The sequence below is a fragment of the Triticum aestivum genome, chromosome 1A (genome assembly GCF_018294505.1).
Source record: "Triticum aestivum cultivar Chinese Spring chromosome 1A, IWGSC CS RefSeq v2.1, whole genome shotgun sequence".
NCBI classification, from domain to species: Eukaryota; Viridiplantae; Streptophyta; class Magnoliopsida; order Poales; family Poaceae; genus Triticum; species Triticum aestivum.
The window spans coordinates 326,612,287-326,628,796 of record NC_057794.1 but is presented as its reverse complement, the minus strand read 5'-3'; the positions used below and the strand labels follow the sequence as shown (position 1 = coordinate 326,628,796).

At 51.5% G+C, this 16,510-nt stretch overlaps 1 protein-coding gene across 1 annotated transcript; it reads right to left on the bottom strand.

Annotated features, from left to right (window-relative positions):
• Positions 1-1,694: 1,694 nt before the first annotated feature.
• Positions 1,695-2,608, bottom strand: LOC123048741 (21 kDa protein). The gene has a single exon (XM_044471787.1). It carries the CDS (start codon positions 2,520-2,522, stop codon positions 1,878-1,880), a length of 645 nt encoding a protein of 214 aa, XP_044327722.1. The 5' UTR covers positions 2,523-2,608; the 3' UTR covers positions 1,695-1,877.
• Positions 2,609-16,510: the final 13,902 nt, after the last annotated feature.

The window sequence follows — 16,510 nt, the reverse complement described above, 5'->3', positions numbered from 1 at the left end:
TCACGGTTAACGGCGGCAGCTTGGCAGTTAGGGGGGGGGGGGGGTGAGGGAGATTTTGGACCTAAATGACACACTTATTGCACTTCGAGGACCTGGATGACGATTTTCATAGTTCGAGGTCCTACGTGACACTCCTGAAATAGTTCGAGGACCTACAGTGCACTTCACTCTGCAGTTTTATCATAAGAGATATCAAGATACGAAAAATGAAGCTTAGAGATGTTGGCTTTGATTTTTTTTTTACATGTAATGCCAAGTTTATTGTAGATCTTTGTTGTCGGTATTATCATTCGACGTACTCATTTTCCAAAACTTGGCAAAAGACATACTCCCCCTTTAGGAAATAACTTTTGAACTAAAATCACGCCAATTATTTCTTAACCGATGCAATATATTTTAGTATTATTAATTCTTGTTGAAAAGAATAATGCACATCAGTATTGAGTCAAAACTTACACATGTAAATTTTCACAAAATGATATGATGATTCCGAGCTGTATGAATTTACTTCTTTTAATGCAAAATGATATCATTCTCTACCTCGTTTAAATTTTTATAGCAAAAACAATGTTTTTTAAGTCTTCACTTAAAACTATCCCATGTAAGTTTTCACAAAATAGTATGTATGATCATTTGCAACATGTATGAAAATGACTTGACCCATATCATTCTCTTTTTTACCTAGGTCGCAAACAGTCATATTATCTTACGAAAGCTTACACGGGCACGTTTCAAACCAATACATATGTACTCCCTCCGTTTCTTTTTACTCCGCAAATAAGATTTGGTCAAAGTCAAACTGCACAAAGTTTGATCAAATTTATATAAAAAATATGAACATCTACAATACTAAAACTATATAGAATGAACATATATTTCATGGTGCATCTGATAATATAGATTTTATATTATGAATGTTTATATTTTTTAATATAAAGTTAGTCAAACTCTACAAAGCTTGACTTTGACCAAACCTTATATGCGGACTAAAAAAACGAAGGGAGTACATGATCTTTTCGGAAATGTTCAATACATAGAACATGTTTTCAGTTTTATCTATATACCAATATAAAAAGACCCAAAAGGACATATCCAATTAATCTCGGCCATCAAATCATGTCAATCCGACGACATAGACTGTTTCAATGTCGAGCACTCAACACATTTAGCGTGCAGTTAATTTCATGCAAAAAATAATACTAATCACATAATAACACGCGAATAATATCATACTTAATATCCGCATGCACTTAATATACTCCCTCCGTCAGGGTTTAGAAGGCACAGTTAAATTTGCGTGCGTTTCCACAATAGACAAGGTTTATGGCGCATTACATTTATTTCTAGTAGCTAATTAGTACTCCGTATACTATTTCTATATGCATGCGTAGTGTGAATGCTATTTTTTAGCCCATCTCACAACCAATAGATAACCACCTAGGTCCTAGAAAATTTTCAAGCGTGTTTTCTAAACCGTAACGGAGGAAGTACTTTTAAATTAATGTGCATTGCACGTACACATTGACTAATATGAAGTAAGTTCCAGTGTACCCTGATTCCAAGAATCATCCCCCTGTTTTCTACATTCCTTATTATAATCTCTATACTTTCTTTGCTGGACCAACAAAGCTAGATCTTTCATTTTTGTTCAAGTAAAACGCAGGACGAGCACGCAGATGATGTCGGAGGCCTTGTGTGCCGTGGCCGTGGCCGTACGATCATACCATGAGTCCATGACGACAGGTCACACGTACACGAGATATTTGCACGTACTGTGTACAAGGGAAAACATGTCACACTTCGAGCTTCTAACACGTGGCAATGGCAAAAAAAAAAAGGAGATGAAGCACACACAAGGCATGTATATTTCCCGGCGGCTATGGCGGCGCCGTTTGGTTGGCCATGGCGCCGACGATGCAAAGCGCGTTGGCCGTGAGGTGCAGGAGGCCCGCGACGTGGCCGCGCACGGCCTCCCTGACGCCGCCGCCGCCGGCGGCCTCTCCCCGGAACCCTTCCATGCACATGTCGCCGTCGGTGAGGGCCGCGCTGGCCCACGTCCGCACGCTGTCCACCTGGAACCTCACCGTCCTCTCCTGCGGGTGGCCCTGCTCCGCCTCCGCCCCGACCTGCGCCATGGCCTCCACCGACTGCCTCAGCATGCCGACGGCGTCCCCGAGCATGCTCACGCAGTCCCCCGCCGCCTCCGCCGCCACGGTCGGCAGGCGCCTGGCCGCCGCCATGCCCCTCATGGCCGCCGTCGCGTTCCTCGCGCCGGCGAGCGTCACGTTCAGCGCGGCGCACGCCAGCCGCGCCGGGCTGTCCCCCACCGCGGCCGCGTACGGCGAGAGCGTCGCGTCGCACAGCGCCGGGTACTCCGTCCCCGCGCACCACGCCTTGACGAAGCTCGCGTTGTTGCCGCCGCCCACGCCCGCGGCGGCCGACGGCGCCGCCGGCCGCGCCGCGGCGGCGAGGCCGCACCAGCACGAGAGGAGCAGCCACAGGCAGCCAACGGTGCGCGCCATGGCTCCGGAACGAGCGCACGTACGTGGCTAAATGTGGCAACGTGTCGAACTGTGTGGCGCGGTGTGTACGAGTTTTTTCGTGGAGCGCGCGGGGTTGTGGGGTTATATAGTGCGGGCGCGCGGCCGAGGGGATAAGGGCACGGCTGGCACGTATGGGCGCGCGCTAGCTGAAAAGATCGCCGGCTCGAGCTCGCGGTTCACATGAGTGGCATCCCGTGAGCCAGAGCTTGGTTGGGACGACGTGGCTCATGGTCGGCATGCACGTAACCCAAGCTCGACGTCGCGATCCAAATGGTTACACAAATTTATACGATCTCTCTTTCTCTGCAACTTGCACTGTCGTTGGATGTGCGTGCATACGCGCGTCTCTTCAGGCGCAGACCGCCGCGGGGGACAGGGCTCGCTGTTGCCGGGGCCAGGCAGATCGACCGGTGTATCGGTACCGGATCTGTTTACGTCGATGCCGCCTCGTGTCGGGTTCGACGGGAACGAAATGTCTTTGGCGGCTTGCCTCCTACTACATGATGGCTTAGCTGCATGTGCCTGTCTAGCGAGTCCGGACACTTCTTGCGCCGGTGACCGTGAGCAGCGACCTGGTTGACGACAGCTTCGTCCTTTCTTGCACTGTTGTCACGGTGGCGCGGCCACGGCCCGGGGAGAACCGTGGTTAGAGCATCTTCAACAGCCGCGCAACGCGCCGCGCGCTAAAAGTCGCGATACAGCACCGGGTTAGCCAGCTTTTGCGCGCAGCGGTGCGCTGGCTTCAGCGGCCGCTGCAAATTAAGCGCGCCCACGCCGTTACAGCGGGCGCGCTATATTTCAGTTTTTTCTACTACATATTTGATTTTCTAGATAGTTCTCCTACTACATATTTGGTTTCGTAGATAGTTCTCCTACTACTACTCGTCCGACTCGGACTCTGTCTCAGTGATGTCCTTCTCCGACGTCGGAGCGTAGGCGTCAAGGAACCGCTCGTCGCCGGAGTTCCAGGAGGATGCATCTCCTAGCGCTTGGTTGTATTTAGCGACCGCCTTCCACGTTCGCTTGTCCTCGCGATAGTCGGCTCGCTCCTCTCTCTTCTTCGCCCTCCTCGCCCTCCTCTGGGCGAAGAACTGTTCCTAGTTGGTGTCTTCCGGGAAGCGATGACTCCACAGCGCCATGGCTTGCTCATCCATCCCGGCCAGCCTGAGACGATGCTCCCGCCTCCGGTGCTTGCGATGATCCTCGTCAGTGAGAAGCCGCGGGAAAGGCGCCAACTCCTGTGCGCGCTCCCGCGTCGCCACGTCGGCGAAGTTCATGTCCTGACGGGACCGCAGGAGGCGCCACACCACAGCGTTGTACACGCGGGCGCCCTCCTGGGCGGTGTCGAAGAGACGGAGCCGCATGCCGCCGCCCGACCGAATCTCGGCGGAGTAGGTGCCGGACGGATGCACGCGGACGCCGCGGTAGCCCGTACCTCCCCGGCGCCGAGGCGGCATCGTGGCGCGGTGGTGGCGTGTCGGCGGGAGAGCGCGGCAGGGGGCGATGGAGAGACGGAGAGAGCAGCAAAGGGCGATGGAGAGAGTGGCGGAGGCGCTGCAATTTATAGGCGCGTCGGACGCGGCGCGCCAAATGTAGCGCGCGAGCGGCCGCCTTTTCCCCCGCGCGCACAATCGTTTCCCGCGCGCGCTAGTTTCGCGCCATCGCTGGAGCGCGCGAAAACGTCCCGCGCGCGCTATAAAGCCAATTTACCACGCGCACGCGTCTTTTGGCGCGGCTGTTGAAGATGCTCTTAGGCTGATAATAGTGGGAAGTAATTTAAACTAGTGTCATGCATATGACACTTGTATAAGTTATAACCTTCATAGTGCAAAGTAATATAGAAGTAGTGTTATACTATATGGCTTCATTTAATAACTTGTAGACTCACCTGGTCTAGGAAAGCGCTATGTTACAGTAACATATTATGTTACTACTTCTCATTAACTACGTGTTACATAAGCGAAAATTTCTCGAAGTTCTTAGACTATATATATATGTAGACTCTTGTATACGTCTGTAATTGTGTTGTACCCTTTGATACCCCTATATAATTAGATAGCTTAACTTCGGGATGCTTTATAATATAAAGCGAGGGAAACCCTTTTTTGGTATAATGAGATAGTCACACCCTGTCTAGGGTGTTGAGTAGTTTCCCAAACTCTATGTTTTACATGGTATCAGATTAGGGTTTCGATGTCTTTCGCTGCCCTTGCCGCCGCCTCGGCCTCTTCCAACGTTGCCGCCGCGTCGGCCCAAGCGCCAGCCTCCGCTGTCGCCCCTTCGTCGCCCTTCATCGCGTCCTACCTGCTAGCTACGGCCTGGCGGCAGCCGCCCGCAAGCTCCCTGATTGGATCGACCAGGACGGGTGACCTGCCTCCGCCGATCGCATCTGGCGGGCCTTCCTTGACCATCGCTTCTGGGCCGCCGGAGTTTCGCGGTCCTGCACCCACGCGTGGTGCGCCTCCCCCGTCGCTCTACGGCGCTCCCTAGTACGGTGCCCCTGCTCCAACCTTTGTTGCCCCGCCGCCGTCTTCGTCTGCCTGGCCGGCCTACGCCGGGCCGTCGCACCCTCAGCCTTATGGGGTGCCGCCATCCTCGCTGGTCTACGGGGTTGCACCATCTGTGCCCCTCGGAGCCCCGGCTGGCTTGGGCATCGGCTTCGCTGCTGCGGGTGCCTACCCCTCGTCGCCGTATGCTGGTGCACCCCTGGCGCTCGCCACCAGCCCGGAGACGGATCCTGTGATGGGCTGCTACGTGCCACCGGCACAGCCTCATGCGGATCATATGGCTGCGCCGTCGTCGTTCTACTTCTTGCACCTCCTTCCGGTGAAGCTTACGCCGGATAATTACTTGTCATGGCGGGCTCAGGTGCTACCTCTCTTCCGAAGCCGTTACCTGGAGGGGTACGTTGATGGCTCCATCCCGTGTCCACCGTCGTATCATCCGGCGTACCACGTGTGGGTGGCTCAGGATCAGGCGATTCTCTCCGCTATCCAGTCATCGCTCACTTCGAGCGTGTCGTCGTTGGTCATCTTCGCCGCGACATCTCGGGATGCTTGGTCGGCACTTCACAGCAGCTTCGCCTCCCAGTCTACGACGCGTGCTCATGCTATACGCACCGAGTTGGGGGAGACTAAACTTGGCGGTCTCTCCATCACTGAGTACTTCACCAAGATGTCTAGTCTCGCCGACACCTTGGCCTCGATTGGTCAGCCGCTTGGAGATAAGGAATTCAGCACCCACGTGCTCAATGGTCTTGATGATGATTATGACAATCTCGTCGAGAATATTTATGGTCGTGAGGCGCCACTTCCGCCACGAGAGCTATATGCGCGTCTTCTTGGTTGTGAACAGCGCATCAAAGCGCGTCGTGCTTCTCCGAGCTTCATCTCTGCCAACGCCGCGACCCGCGGCAAGCCACAGAAGCCGCCGTCGCCTGGTGGGAAGCCGCCCGCCTCATCCTCGCAGGCCCGCGCCGCCCCGCCGTCCATCACTGGCGGTTCCAGGCCAATGGCTTGTTGTCCCTGCTGCGGTGCTCAGCAGGCCTGTCAGTTGTGTGGCATTGAGCGCCACATCGCCTCCCGGTGTCATCGACGCTACAAGCAAGATTTCCTCGGCCTGGGCAATAATGGGCGCACTCCTTCCTACTCCATTGATCCTACATGGTATATAGACACGGGAGCCACGAACCACCTCACCAACGAGATGGCCAAGCTTTCCACTCAGGAACCATATCCCGGTCATGATCAGGTGCACACAACCAATGGAGAAGGTATACACATCTCCCATGTTGGTCAGGCCTCACTTCTTGCACACAACTTTCACAAACTGCATCTTTCTAATGTTCTTCGAGTTCCCACTGCTACACGTAGTTTGTTATCTGTTCCTCAACTTACTCATGATAATAATGTCCTTGCTGAGTTTCACCCTTTTCGTTTCTTTATCAAGGATCGGGACAAGAGGGCCGTTCTGCTTAGTGGCCGTCTTCGCCATGGTTTATATGCACTTGGCGCACCGACCACACCTCCTCTACAGTCTTCTCCTCAGGCGTTCAGCGGTGTTCGTGTGTCACCTACACATTTGGCATGCCCGCCTTGGTCACCCTGCTATTCCTATAGTTCGTCATGTGCTACATCGTCATGAACTACCAGTTGTGTCCAATAAAACTGCCGAAACAATTTGTGATGCCTGTGAGCAGGGCAAGAGTCACCAACTTCCGTTTTCAGAGTCTAGTCATGTTGTGAAACATCCTCTTGAGCTTGTGTTTTCTGATGTATGGGGTCATGCCCAAACGTCTGTTAGTGGCCATAATTATTATGTCAGTTTCATTGATGCTTACAGCTGGTTTACTTGGCTTTATCTTATTAAGCGAAAATCTGATGTGTTTGATGTTTTTATTCAGTTTCAAGCACAGGTTGAGCATCTCCTTAAGCAGAAAATTATTCATGTTCAATCCAACTGGGGGGGGGTGAGTATCACAACCTCAACATGTTTTTCAACAAGCTTGGGATTTCGCATCATGTGTCTTGTCCTCATACACATCAGCAGAATGGAACCACTGAACGTAAGCATCGTCATCTTGTAGAAAATGTCCTTACTTTGCTAGCTCATGCCTCCGTTCCGTTTCAGTTTTGGAGTGATGCTTTCTCCACCGCCTGTTTCTTGATAAACAGGCTACCCTCACGACTTCTAAACATGAAAACTCCTCTTGAAATCTTGCTCAATGAAATCCCAAATTACACTTTTCTCAAAGTATTTGGGTGTGCATGTTGGCCCCATTTGCGTCCATACAACAAACATAAATTAGAGTTTCGGTCTAAAAAGTGTGTTTTTCTTGGGTATAGTTCCCTTCACAAAGGGTACAAATGCCTGCACGTTCCCACCAATCAAGTCTACATCTCTCATGACGTTGTTTTTGATGAGAATGTGTTCCCTTTCCATGCACTTCCGAACAACTCTGAAACTTCTATGCCACCTGTCCACTCCACCATATCTTCGCCTGATCAATTTGTGGATGTTGCAAATGCTCCTGTGTTGCTTCCTAATCATACTGCAGGTATTGGACGTGGTGCTCGTCTTGAACTACTTGATGAATAGGTGCCAGATGATGCTCCGGAGCGGGACGTGGATCTTTTGCATGGGGCATGCAAAATGGGTGCATCCGCCCCGCGTGCGCCGCCCTCACCCGGCTCAGCGGTAGCCGCCCTGCGGGCGTCGCCCTCGCCCGACTCGGTGGACACCGCCCCGCGGGCGTCGCTCTTGCCTGACCTGGTGGCTGGGCCGTCTGCCACCTCGTCCGGCCCAGTAGCTGGCTCTCCTGCGCCAGATAGGCTGGCCTCGCAGGGCCTGACGCCTCCCGGTTTGCTGGCTCTGGATGGGCCGGCCACACCTGGCCCGACGCCGCGTGTCTCCCCGGTGCCAGGAGGCTCTGGCGCTGGCTCGCAGGCCCCTTCGGCCTCGCCTCTGATCCCGTCGCCTGTGCCGAGCCCGGCCTCGCCAGCACAGTCGGCTGCTGCTGTTCTTCATCCTCGCACACGCAACCACAAAGGTGTTTTTCAGCCAAAGAAACACACTCACGGGACTATCGCGTGGCTCACGGCTTGCATGGCTCATATTGAGGCGGATCCCACGGCTGAGCCTCACCATTTTCCGGCTGCACTGGGTATTCCTCATTGGCGTGCCGCAATGGAACAGGAGTTTCAGGCTCTGCTTCAGAATGACACTTGACGCCTTGTTCTGAAGGAAATATGCCCTAGAGGCAATAATAAAGTTATTATTTATTTCCTTATATCATGATAAATGTTTATTATTCATGCTAGAATTGTATTAATCGGAAACATAATACATGTGTGAATACATAGACAAACAGAGCGTCACTAGTATGCCTCTACTTGACTAGCTCGTTGGTCAAAGATGGTTATGTTTCCTAACCATAGACATGAGTTGTCATTTGATAAACGAGATCACATCATTAGGAGAATGATGTGATTGACTTGACCTATTCCATTAGCTTAGCACTTGATCGTTTTAGTTTACTGCTATTGCTTTCTTCATGACTTATACATGTTCCTATGACTATGAGATTATGCAACTCCCGATTACCGGAGGAACACTTTGTGTGCTACCAAACATCACAACGTAACTGGGTGATTATAAAGGTGCTCTATAGGTGTCTCCGATGGTACTTGTTGAGTTGGCATAGATCGAGATTAGGATTTGTCACTCCGATTGTCGGACAGGTATCTCTGGGCCCTCTCGGTAATGCACATCACTATAAGCCTTGCAAGCAATGTAACTAATGCGTTAGTTGCGGGATGATGCATTACAGATCGAGTAAAGAGACTTGCCGGTAACGATATTGAACTAGGTATTGAGATACCGACGATTGAATCTTGGGCAAGTAACATACCGATGACAAAGGGAACAACGTATGTTGTTATGCGGTTTGACCGCTAAAGATCTTCGTAGAATATGTAGGAACCAATATGAGCATCCAGGTTCCGCTATTGGTTATTGACCGGAGATGAGTCTCGGTCATGTCTACATAGTTCTCGAACCCGTAGGGTCCGCACGCTTAACGTTTGGTGATGATCGATATTATGAGTTTATGTGTTTTGATGTACCGAAGGTAGTTCGGAGTCCCGGATGAGATCAGGGACATGACGAGGAGTCTCAAAATGGTTGAGACGTAAAGATCGATATATTGGACGACTATATTCGGACATCGGAAAGGTTCCGAGTGATTCGGGTATTTTTCGGAGTACCGGAAAGTTACGGGAATTCGCCGGGGAGGCTGCCCCCCAAGGCCTAGTCCGAATTTGACTAGGGGGAAATAGAGAGAAGGCTAGGATGCCACTATTGGGCTTTAGGGGAAAGAGAGAGAGGAGGCTGCCCCCCAAGGCCTAGTCCGAATTTGACTAGGGGGAGAGGCGGCGCCCCTCCTTCCTTCTCTTCTCTTTTCCCTTTCCTTCTCTCCTACTCCTACTACATGGAAGGGGGGAATCCTACTCCTGGTGGGAGTAGGACTCCCCAGGGCGCGCCGTAGGAGGGCCGGCCCTTCCCCCTCCTCCACTCCTTTATATATGTGGCCAGGGGGCACCCCATAGACACACAAGTTGATCATTGACCCCTTAGCCGTGTGCGGTGCCCCCTCCACCATAATCCACCTCGATCATATCGTAGCGGTGCTTAGGCGAAGCCCTGCGTCGGTAGCAACGTCATCACCATCATCACGTCATCGTGCTGACGGAACTCTCCCATGAAGCTCTGCTGGATCAGAGTTCATGGGACATCATCAAGCTGAACGTGTGCTGAACTCAGAGGTGCCGTACATTCGGTACTTGGATCGGTCGGATCGTGAAGACGTACGACTACATCAACCGCGTTCGCTTACAGTCTACGAGGGTACGTGGATGATACTCTCCTCTCTCGTTGCTATGCATCACCATGATCTTGCGTGTGCGTAGGAAAATTTTGAAATTAATACGTTCACCAACAATGGCATCCTAGCCAGGTTTATGCGTAGATGTTATATGCTCGAGTAGAACACAAGTGAGTTGTGGGCGATACAAGTCATACTGCTTACCAGCATGTCATAATTTGGTTCAGCGGTATTGTTGGATGAAGCGGCCCAGACCGACATTATGCGTATGCTTACGCGGGACTAGTTCTACCGACGTGCTTTGCACACAGATGGCTGGCGGGTGTCAGGTTCTCCAACTTTAGTTGAACTGAGTGTGACTACGCCCGGTCCTTGTTGAAGGTTAAAACAAAACTAACTTGACGAAATATCGTTGTGGTTTTGATGCGTAGGTAAGAAGGGTTCTTGCTCAGCCTGTAGCAGCCACGTAAAACTTGCAACAACAAAGTAGAGGACGTCTAACTTGTTTTTGCCGGGCATGTTGTGATGTGAGATGGTCAAGACGTGATGAGATATAAATTGTTGTATGAGATGATCATGTTTTTGTTAAAGTTATCGGCAACTGGCATGAGCCTTATGGTTGTCTCTTTATTGAATAAGATGCAAGTGCCATGTAATTGCTTTATTTTATCGCTATGCGATAGCAATTGTTTCAAAAGCAATAGGTGGTGAGACGACTGTGTGACGACACGTTGATAAAAGATCAAGATGATGGAGATCATGGTGTCAAGCCAGTAACAATGGAGATCATGACAGTACTTTGGAGAGATCAAAGGCACAAGATGATGATGGCCATATCATGTCACATATTTTTGATTGCATGTGATGTTTATCTTTTATACATCTTATTTTACTTAGTTCGGCGGTAGCTTTATAAGATGATCCCTTACTATAAATTTCAAGGTACAAGTGTTCTCCCTGAGTATGCACCGTTGCCAAAGTTCGTCGTGTCGAGACACCACATGATGATCGGGTGTGATAAGCTCTACGTTCACATATAATGGGTGTCGGTGTCAAAAACGGCGGATCTCGGGTAGGGGGTCCCGAACCGTGCGTCTAAGGTTGATGGTAACAGGAGACAGGGGACACAAAGTTTTACCTAGGTTCGGGCCCTCTTGATGGAGGTAATACCCTACGTCATGCTTGATTGATATTGATGAATACGAGTATTACAAGAGTTGATCTACCACGAGATCGTAATGGCTAAACCCTAAAAGTCTAGCCCGTATGACTAAGGTATTGAGTATATCCTTTCCGGACTACACCCTCCGGTTTATATAGACACCGGGGGGATCTAGGGTTACATAGAGTCGGTTACATAAGAGGGAATCTTCATAGTTGTTCGCCAAGCTTGCCTTCCACGCCACGGAGAGTCTCATCCGGATACGGGTGCAATCTTCAGTCTTTCATATCTTCACAGCCCATCAGTCCTGCCCATAGATAACAGGCCGGACGCCCGAGGACCCCTTAGTTCAGGACTCCCTCAGTAGCCCCTGAACCTGGCTTCAATGACAAGGTATCCGACGTGTAGTGCTGTCTTCGACATTGCAAAGGCGGGTTCCTCCTTCCGAACTCCCGAATAGTCTCCAGATGAATTGATCGTGTCCAGACCTGTAACACACATCGCACACAACCACAGAGAGAATATAATAACACATAAGTCCAATCTGCTGACAACTTTAGTAATGCGGCGTCAAGCCTGTCCGGTCATAATTTCGAACCGTTTTTCGTCCCACATTTCGAGATGTGGTTGTCATTGGCACATCTTGTCAAAGCAGAGATCGTGTCCCCTTATTACGGGATTCTCATCAATACGGGCGTGGGTAACCCAACCGCGCCATTTACATAGCCCTTGGGAGCAGGCGAATTTTAAGGCGAATGGGGGGGGCGTTCGATATTCACCGCCCTTATAAGGAGATAAGATTCCCCTTTCTTCTCCCACGCTCTCTTCCTGCCTCTCCGTTCTTGAGCTCCAACGCCCAAGCTCTCATTTCCCTGTCTCGAGAAAGCACTCAACCATGTCCGGATCCGGAGGTCAAGGCAAATGGATGGCCTCCTCAGTTAAGGAGGAGGAAATCGCCGAGCTTCAGATGGCAGGGTACCTGGCGAAGGAAATCGCCCACCGTCTTCCAGCCCCGGGACAAATCATCCCCACACCAAAGCCCAATGAGAGGGTAGTGTTCATCCCTCATTTCCTCCGCGGGCTAGGGTTTCCACTCCACCCCTTCGTCCACGGGATAATGTTCTACTACGGGATATACTTCCACGATCTATCCCCGAACTCCTTCCTCAATATCTCGTCGTTCATCGTCGTGTGCGAGGCCTTCCTCCGCATCCACCCCCACTTCGGACTGTGGCTCAAAACCTTCAACGTGAAGCCTAAGGTGGTGGACGGACAACACGCAGAGTGCGGGGGCGCCATCGTGAGCAAACTCACCAATGTCTCCTGGCCAAAAGGCACATTCGTGGAATCTGTCAAGGAATGGCAGAAGTGATGGTTCTACATCACCGAACCCCGCGATGCCACCTGGGCCGCGGCTGCCGAATTCAATTCCGGCGCCCTCGTGCGACTCACCTCCTGGGTCGAGAAGAGCCCAAACTGGTGTTCGTCGTACGAGTTGATTGCACTACAAACGCGTATCCAAAGTATGATCGATAAGGACATCAAGCTTGTCGACATAATCCAAGTGATGTTGGTGCGTCAAATCCTTCCCTGCCAGAGCCGAAGCCGCCCTCTATGGGATTTCAACCCTAAGAAACACCATACCCTGATGAGGCTTTTCGAAATGACTCACGAAGATGCCTGGAAGTTGCTTTTCAAGGGCAACGAGATACCGCCGGCCACTGGCTCGGACCGAGGTCACGACATAAATCACCCTCCCAATGAGGTATGTTGACTTCAACACATCCCTTACTTGCTTGTTTCAACGATGATATCTAAGCTTCCATTACTATTGCTTTTTCAGTACTGGTTGAAGAAGGTGAAGTAGATCCGGTGTCCGGCTCCCTTGCCCGAGGAGCCAGTCATCCCACGCTTAGCAAAGATGCTGGAGCTGGCACCTTATAAGGCACCAGAGAATAAGGCCACAGGGAAGGCCAAGGGGGCCCGAAGCGGCCTCCGCCGCAAGGGTACCTCGGACGCGACGTTCGAAGACAAGGCCCATTCCCCTGCTGGTGAAGACAACACGGAGGAGGAGGAGGAGAGCGACTCTCCCCCTGATAGGGGGAGGAAGAAGAGGGCAGCCTCCGCAACTCTGGAGGCGGAGGCGCCCAAAAGGGGGAAGGGCTCCCTCACGGATAACTCCGCATGGGACGTCGAGGACAGTCTGGAGAGACGCCCCCGCGCTAAGTCTCGGGCCGCATCATAAGTACTAACACCTTATCTGCCCATGAATTTCCCCTCTTTATTGTGCTGAGACGATTGATTGTGTTATTGTAGTCCGGCCCACAATAGCCCTCCGCGATCCTCGTCAGGAGGCTCGCTGGATTCCAAGGCGATGGCCAGCGACTCCCCTCCAGCCGCACACTCCCCTAAGAATAGGGATGATGCGGAGGTGTTGTCCCGAAGGACTGTTCCCGGCGGGGGAGAGGCTCAGGAGGCGCCCGAAGGCGTAACCCCCGCCGCCGGACACCCAGGGGAACCAATCCCCCGGAGACTGGCGGGGAGGGCGGTATACAATTCGGCCCTCAACCGGACTCAATTCCGGAGACCGAGGCGGCTCTGGAATCCAGCACGCACCCTCCTTTGAAAGAAGGGGGATGCCTGTTCCGCCGGTGGCCCCTGTCCAACCAGGGGCATCGGACAATCTGCCGGGAGTGCTGCGAGGCGCTTCCATTATGGATGAGCACCCTGTCCTTATGGGCACGGTGATTGAAAATTTCATTCCACCAAGAGCGGACTAACCGAGGCCTGCGGCAACCTGCTGACAGGTTTTGAGGTAAGTGATGCCAACAGGAGAGAATCCCAATGTAGACAGTAGCCCCTGAGACACTGTCCGGTGTTCGGAAAGAAAAAACCAGACAGAGGATCAATCTCCGACGTCAGGGAACTAACTAAAATTTTCTTAACTACAGGCGTCATTGCTGGCCGCGACCTCACATACTGCCGAAGTCTCTGGACTGAAGCAGAAACCGGCGGAGGCCGAGGGAGAGCTGAGCCAAGTGAAGTGGCAGCTCGAGAAGAAGCAAGGTAAGCAATAATCTGTTATATATTCGAAAAGAAGAAAATGATATGCGATGACCAAAATGCCATGATTTGTATAGAAGCGACGACCGAGGTCGAGGCCCTGAGAAAGGCCCTGGACGAAGCTGAGGGGAAGGCTGTCCAACAGCAAGCCGCCCGTAAGAAGCTCAAGGACTGGGTCGGCGAGGTCCAGCAGGAGCTCCAGGACATGGTGAAGAAGTGTGATGCCTTGGAGCGCGAGGCGTCGGCTCGAGAGGCAGAACTTACCAAAGCTCGTCAGAGCATGGAGGCCGCACGGAATGAGGCCTGATACGCTCTCCAGGAGATCTAGGAGGCGAAGAAGATCGCAGCGGGTAAGGCGTTTAACATGCAAAACAAGTATGCGGAGAGGAAGTACCTTTTACTAACCCGGATTCGGAGTAGCCCAGGGGCTTTTGTGGATCTGTCGCACAGTGTATCCGATGCTGCGGAGTTCTTCCGAGCCAGGGAAGGGGATTCTCCGGAGAAGTTGTTCTGGTTGCAGTATGCTCTGCCAGAACATCCGGTGGCCTTTGCCGATCAACTGAAACAGTTGGTCGAGCTGCATAGGATGGCCGAACTGGCCATGAAGGATTTAATAATCCGACTATGGCCAGCCGAAGCTATACCTAGCAGTTATTTTGGCCTCGTGAAGCGGGTGGTGGAGGCTTGTCCGCGGCTAGACATCGTCAAGCGATCAGTCTGCATCAAGGGTGCCCGCATGGCCTTCGCTCGTTGCAAGATGTGGTGGGCGAAGATGGATGCCGTCGAGGTGGCCCGGGGGCCGCCGGAGGGCAAGGAGCACACCGCACACCCGAGCGTGCGGATGTCCTGGAGGGATCTTGACTTGTAGCAACACAGTGCGAGAAGGATGTTATTCTCGAATAAATACATTCATATTTTGCCTTGTATGATGAAAACAAATCCGCTTTGTAATATAATTTTTTATTATGTTTTAATTGTATCCTCCTGTGCGGCCGTGTTGTATGAAATATGAGGGTTGGCCAGTCGTCGGCTTCTGCCCTCACGTAGGTAGTACGGAGGTGTTCGGGATGGTATCTAAACAATCTTGATCCAATTATATGGTCCTTGAAGGAGTTGTTTAGCGCAACGAACCAAGCAACTAGACTATACAGCTTGAACACCCTCACTTAGCCATAGGAGTTCTATAATAAAACATAGGCGCAGCCCCTGGTATACGAACCAGGGTGCTGTCAGCGTGTGATTGGGAAGTACCGATCCTTCGTGAAATGCGGAAAAACCTCCAACAATTTGAGACCTCCAAACAGCTGACCGGCTTTCACCGCATCATGACAGTCAGTTTTTGGCTTTCTCTACTGAGGTGCTCATCCGGTTTAGACCAGGGCACAATCACAGTAGTTCTCCCTTTTACTACCCTAGTTGATGTCGTGGAACGTAGGATAGCAAGCTCAGGAGCCGGGCAACCCAAGTATTGACCAAAGACATGATTCGGAGCCAATGCATATAATGCTAAATTCGGGGTGCCGAACTATACTTACAAGAAGTGTTCGTACTTTTGTTGCCGTAATGTGGGGGTGCTATAAAGCCCCTGGCAAACATCAAAACGTACCCAAGTGTACGGGTGCTACCTGATGGGGTTATCCACAGGGAAACTGAAAAAATAAAGAAAAGAGAGAAAGAAAACAAAAAAGATGTAAAGGTAAAAAGCTGGGGTCCTACAACTCCAGCTACAAACTATTTTCATTGTAATGTAATTAGTACGTTAAGGCGCATTGATACAAGTAGTGCAATAAGCAACAGGCTATTTAACATGCCGAAACCAGGGAAGAGCTGCATGTGGGTCCTGGAAGACAGGTAGAGTTATCGTTAATGGAATCACCTAAAAAGTCCCTTTATATTTGTGCTCCTCGCCATCTTGGTGTGTTTATCCTTCAAGAGGACCGATAACCAGACCACCCGATGGGGTATGTGGGATTAAAACCTGAAATAAAACAAGCAAAAGTGAAAGTATGTTTGTATCTGATGTCGGTTGAGCCGTGCCGTGGATCACAAGCTAGCTATGCCTCCGTCGATGCCCATGGAATTTTGAGTGCGTGGTTATGTATGCGCAGCACGCAGGCCACCGCTTGATAGGGACTGAGACGGAGGTCGGATTTCTAGTCGAGCTCCTGACGAGCTGAGATCTCCTACTGGAGAGTAGTCCAGACCCTCTTAAGGGTGTCCGAGGGCTCGGCAGCCGAATGAAGGTTCTGCTTGAGAAGGCCGCTTTGTACTTCTGCTGCTAGGACAGCTGTGTGCTCTTCTGTATGGAGAGAGCGTTCCATATTGCCATTGACTGTTATGACGCCGCATGGGCCGGGCATC

Excerpts from the sequence above, each read along its gene's own strand:
- LOC123048741 (XM_044471787.1), bottom strand. The coding sequence starts at position 2,522 with ATGGCGCGCACCGTTGGCTGCCTGTGGCTGCTCCTCTCGTGCTGGTGC.